This window comes from Octodon degus, unplaced genomic scaffold (genome assembly GCF_000260255.1).
Source record: "Octodon degus isolate 3935 unplaced genomic scaffold, OctDeg1.0 scaffold00215, whole genome shotgun sequence".
Classification (NCBI taxonomy): Eukaryota; Metazoa; Chordata; class Mammalia; order Rodentia; family Octodontidae; genus Octodon; species Octodon degus.
The window spans coordinates 1,361,154-1,366,022 of record NW_004524791.1 but is presented as its reverse complement, the minus strand read 5'-3'; the positions used below and the strand labels follow the sequence as shown (position 1 = coordinate 1,366,022).

At 59.4% G+C, this 4,869-nt stretch overlaps 1 protein-coding gene across 1 annotated transcript in view; it reads left to right on the top strand.

The window, feature by feature from the left end:
* Positions 1–395: 395 nt before the first annotated feature.
* Positions 396–4,869, top strand: part of Mthfsd (methenyltetrahydrofolate synthetase domain containing) — a 13,051-nt gene continuing 8,577 nt past the window's right edge. Inside the window, 3 exon segments of the mRNA XM_023705254.1 lie at positions 396–455; positions 1,170–1,273; positions 3,609–3,722. Of these exon segments, the coding sequence (XP_023561022.1) occupies positions 410–455; positions 1,170–1,273; positions 3,609–3,722 (264 nt within the window). The 5' untranslated portion in view covers positions 396–409.

Below are 4,869 nucleotides of genomic sequence, written 5' to 3'. Positions count from 1 at the left end.
GGCCTGGGCTCGGGCCGGCCACGCACGCCGCGTTCGCGCGACAGCCTCGCGGCGCATCGTGGTCCCCGCCGGAGCGCGCGTCCCCGGAGCCTCCGACGGGGGAGAAATCCGGGCCGGCTTCCCGGGGGAGGAGGCCTCTGGGATCTGGAAGAGCACATGAAAAACCCGAGGCCGCGCACTGACGCCCCGGAGGCCAGCAGGGCGCCAGTCCCAGGAGCCGCCGAGCTCCGCTCCCCCGAGCCGCCGTTCCAGGCAAAGCCGGCCGGCGCCGTCCGCGCATGCGTGTCCCGGCCCTTTCCCGCCGCGGCCCCGCCTCCCGGGCAGTGCGCAGCCGTGGGCCGGCGCGCAGTAGTGACGTCACAACGCGCCGGGCTCCGCCTGAGGGGCGTCGCGCAGTGAAGACGTCGCCATGGAGCCGAGGGCCGGTGAGGGCGGCGGAGTGGAGGAGCCCATGGGTGTGTGGACCCCGGGCCTGTGGGGCTGGAAGGGCTTGCGGGCTCCGACCCGGCGTCCGAGGAAGGATCCTGGAAAGAACAAGGCCAGGCGTGATGACGCACGCCTGTAGCCCCCAACCTTCGGGAGGCTGAGGCAGGAGGATCGCGAGTTCGAGCCCAGCCGGGCAGCTCGGTTGGACTGTCTCCAAATAAAACGGAACCCCTGAAAGATGTCCGCGCAGGCACTCTTCCCTCGCGGTGGGCTCGGGGCGGTGCCAGTGGGACGCAAGGATGGAAACCAGTTTATGTACACGGAGGCGAGAGCAGCCCCGGGCAGGGCGCCGCCCGGCTCCTGTTGCACCGTGCCCAGGCTGACGGGCAGGGGCAGGCAGGGGCCTCTGGCTGCCCGCGGGGGCCGGGCCGGGCAGTCACGGCGGGCTGGCGCTGCCCACTCAGCTCGCCCGCGCCTGGCGCCAGCCCCTCCTCACAGAGCCGGACCCGCCGCGGGGATGGCCCTCCTGGTGGTGTGCAGGCCAGCGTGGGGAGCAGGCCCAGAAGGGCCGCCCGGGCCCCAGGACGGGCACCTGTGAGCTGCGAGCAGAGGCGTGTGGCGGAGCGCGTGTGCAGGCCGAGCGCGGGCTGGGCGGGGGCCTCGATGAGCCCTCCGCGCGGGCCTGGAGCTCCTTCCCTGGCGCCCCCTTCCTGCGTCTGACGCGTGACCCGCTTGTGCCCCAGGTGTCTCCAAGCAGGACATCCGGGAGCAGATCTGGAGTTACATGGAGGCTCACGATGTCGCCGACTTCCCCCGGCCCGTGCACCACAGGATCCCCAACTTCAAGGTACTGAGCCTTTCTGGGCCTCCTGTGTGGACCACACTGCTCCGTGTTGGCCGGTCCTGCCCTCCCCGCTGCAGCTGCTGTTGCGTGCAGGGCTGCCTGCCGTGCTCTTGCGGCTCTGCTGAGTTCTGTTGGATGCAAAACAGTGTTTTGCTGTTTGTTCTGTTTCTTTTGCGGTTCAGGGGATTGGGATCCAGGGCCTTCCCACCTTTCTTTATTTGAGATAGAGTCTTACTAAGTCACTGCATTGCCTGAGCCTGGCTGGACCTAAGATCTTCCTGCCTCGGCCTCCTAACACCAGCCCGAAGCCTGTTGCTGCTGTGGCACTATCCCTGGGGACAGTGTGGAGTGAAGGCCCTGCAGGGGAGCCCCACCTCTGATGGCTTGGGAAGAAAGCATGGCTTGCCCAACCTAGGCCTTGGCTTTCTCGATGTTCAAAAGAGCAAGACAACCCAAGCTGCCCGTTCATGTAGTTCTCACAGGCAAACGTTTGCTTGGAAGAAGCACTGTGGCAGTGCGGCAGCTCAGGAAATACTTTTGAAAACATGGATTGCTGTGGCAGACCTGCAGGTCCCAGCCTGAGGCTCCCAGCACCTCCAGGCTGGACTCTGTCCCAGGCAGGGCTCTGGCCCTCACTGGGTCCTATCCACCCGTTAAAAAGCTGTTCCCTGGAATGGTTACTGCAGATGTTGTACTGTTTTAGCACTTGTCCCCCGAGGGAGAGAGCAGTGTGTGAAGTGGTTCAGAGGAAGGGTGCGGAGTCATTGTAAAAACTAACTCTACTGAGCCAGACTCTGGCACATGCCCGTCACCCCTGCACTCCGGGGCTGAGGCAGGAGGATCTTGGGATTTGGGCGTAAGACCAAAACCAAACAAACCAAACAAGGAGATCAGTAAATTAAGACACATCTCCTGGAGTTGGGTGGGGCCTGCTGGCTTGTGCCTTCAGCCTGGGGTCGTCCTCACTCTGTGCTCCCAACTCACCCTGTCTCAGTCTGCACCTTCGATCTGGGAAGGCAGACAAGCCACTGAGTCCTGAACCACGCTGCAGCTCTCCAGGGCTCCGTGGGGTGCTGCCTTGGAGGACGCTGGCCCAAGACGGCACAGTGAGGTCGCCAGCAGCTCAGGGCCGCCCTGCAGCACGTGTGCATATGTGAACCTACTTAAGCAGAAAACCATGTACATGCAGAGAAAAATGTGGATCATTTTTGCAAAATTATTAAAAGATACAGTAACGTACCATGTTACTTGAAGTAGAAAATTGAAGATAGAGAAATGCATTGGTCACTCATTATATTAAATACATAGTGTAGTAGAATTACACTGCTAAATTTCTGCAGCATCTCATAGCTAGAAAAGTACATGTATGGGAACCAGAGCCAGGGTACCAGTGCTGTCACCACTCCAGGCCGTCTTGGGTCAGCACAGCGACTGACCTGGCAGCATCTCCTCCGCTGGTGACTGCTCACACATGGTGCTCACACGCGTGTCGTACCAGGCGGCTGCAGCGGGGAGACACGTGTGGAGACCTCAGCATGGTCCACGTGCAGGAGCCTGCGGGAGAGAAGCTGTTGCGCTCAGACACGTAGGAGAGCTCAGCGTCACATCCAGTGCAGTGCGAAATGATCATAAGGGCCGGCCACATAGCTCAGCGGACTAAAGCGCCTGCCTAGGCAGAGCGCAGTGGCCGGGGTTTGATCCCCAGCCTGCCGTGCTGGCCCAGCCCCCGGGGCGCGCTGAGACAGAGTTTGAGATTGTGCGTGGTGGTGCACGCCTGTAATCTCAGCGCTTAGGAGGCAGAAAACAGGAGAATCGCTATGAGTCCGATCTACGTAGTGAGACCCTGTAGACCTTATACTAAATGCATTTTTAAAAAGATCATAAGTTAGTATCATAACTTAGTATAACCATTAATTATGAAAATATTATCAGAGGAAATACTAATTATATTAGTAATATTTTTAAAGAATTCTAAGGGGCCGGGGAGATGGCTCAGTATAATAAGCACTTGCCTGGCAAGCACAAGGGCCTGAGTTCAATCCCCGGTTCCACAAAAAAAAAAAAAAGAATTTTTTGTAATACAAAAGTTGCAAAGTACATTCAATAAAAATGACATTTTAAGAGGGCCATAATGCTGCAGATAGTGTCTGTATTCCGATGTACTCAAATCTACCATATTAAAGTGGAGTCAACTGTTACAATACAACTTTCCTTTTGGCCACTAAAGCCACCCAGAAGTGTGCTGCGGTGGGTGCACGTGCACCCACCCATCCCAGCTCTGCCACTGGCCCGAGGTCACCACCGTTGGGTGACAGTGGTGTCCCTTGTGTTTGCACAGGGCTCGCCGCGGGCCGCAGAGCACCTTGCTCACATGCGGGAGTTCAGAGTGGCCAGCACCGTCAAAGTCAACCCGGATGCTCCACAGAGCAGCGCCCGCCTCCTCGTGCTCCGAGTAAGTGTGCTCTGTCCGCTGTCTCCCTGCCTAGGGCTCTTACCTGGCTGGCCAGAACATCCGGGACCTGGACGTTTTTGCCAGGACACAGGAAATAAAGGTGGACCCGGACAAACCGCTGGAGGGCGTGAGGCTGCTGGCCTTGCAGGTAACCCCACCGTGCCAGGCCGCTGAGCACTGCTGGGACAGGCGCTTCTCGGGGCTGGAAGTAGCGGGTGCGTCTGACCCCACGGGCAGCCCTGGAGGCTGTCGCTGGTCACCTGGTCACCTGCAGGCCTCTGCGGCCCAGTGCCCCGGGTTTCCAGGCTCGAGATTCGGAGCGCTCCAGTCAGGAGAGTGGGAGCGATCCGAGGCTGGCTCGTCTTGCCGCAGAGAGTGTGGACTCCTTGGGAAGGTGTTGGCCGCAGTACAAGGCTTTGCGACATGCTGACTTTGAAACAGAAGTGCTTGTGTTACGTTATCAGTGTTTGAAGCACGTTAGCTTTGCTAAGTCCTCTGAGACACTAACTCATCAGTAAGAAGTCTGAGGAAGTGTGCCCCGGTGGCAGGCGACGGCGCTGGTTCTCCGCCTAGATGTGCCGAGAAAGAAAAGGAAAAAGGAATTGTCCCCAGGTTAATTCAGGTGGATGTTGTGGTTTTAATTAACCTGTACAAACAAAACTTGGTGTAAATTGCAACACGTATAGCTCTTGAGCAACTAAAGGCAGCAGACAAAGCTGTACAGACGGCGCCGTCAAAGGACCCCGTTTATTTAGTGTCATGGCTGCTGCTGTTTGGTTCTTTTGGGGTTTTTTTGGCAGAACCGGGGATTGAACTCAGGGCCTTGCACTTGCCAGGCAAGCGCCTATTCTACTGCGCCATCTCCCTGGTCAGGCTGCTGCTGTTTTGAGGAAGCTCGTGTCTGCCCTCGCAGTGAGCTCCAGCCACGGCCCTGATGGGTGGGTGGAGAAGGGTCTTGCCCAGGTGCCGGGCTGGGCCTGATCTTGCCGTCCTCCTGCCTCAGCCTCCGAGAGCTGGGGTGACAGGCGGGCACCACTGCACCTGCAGGGGAAGCCAAACGCGGGCTCCACCGGGTCCGCTTCAGTCGAGGCTCGGGGCAGGGCTGCGTGGGGCGGGGGCTGAGGACCCCGCGCTGCCGGCCCGCGCC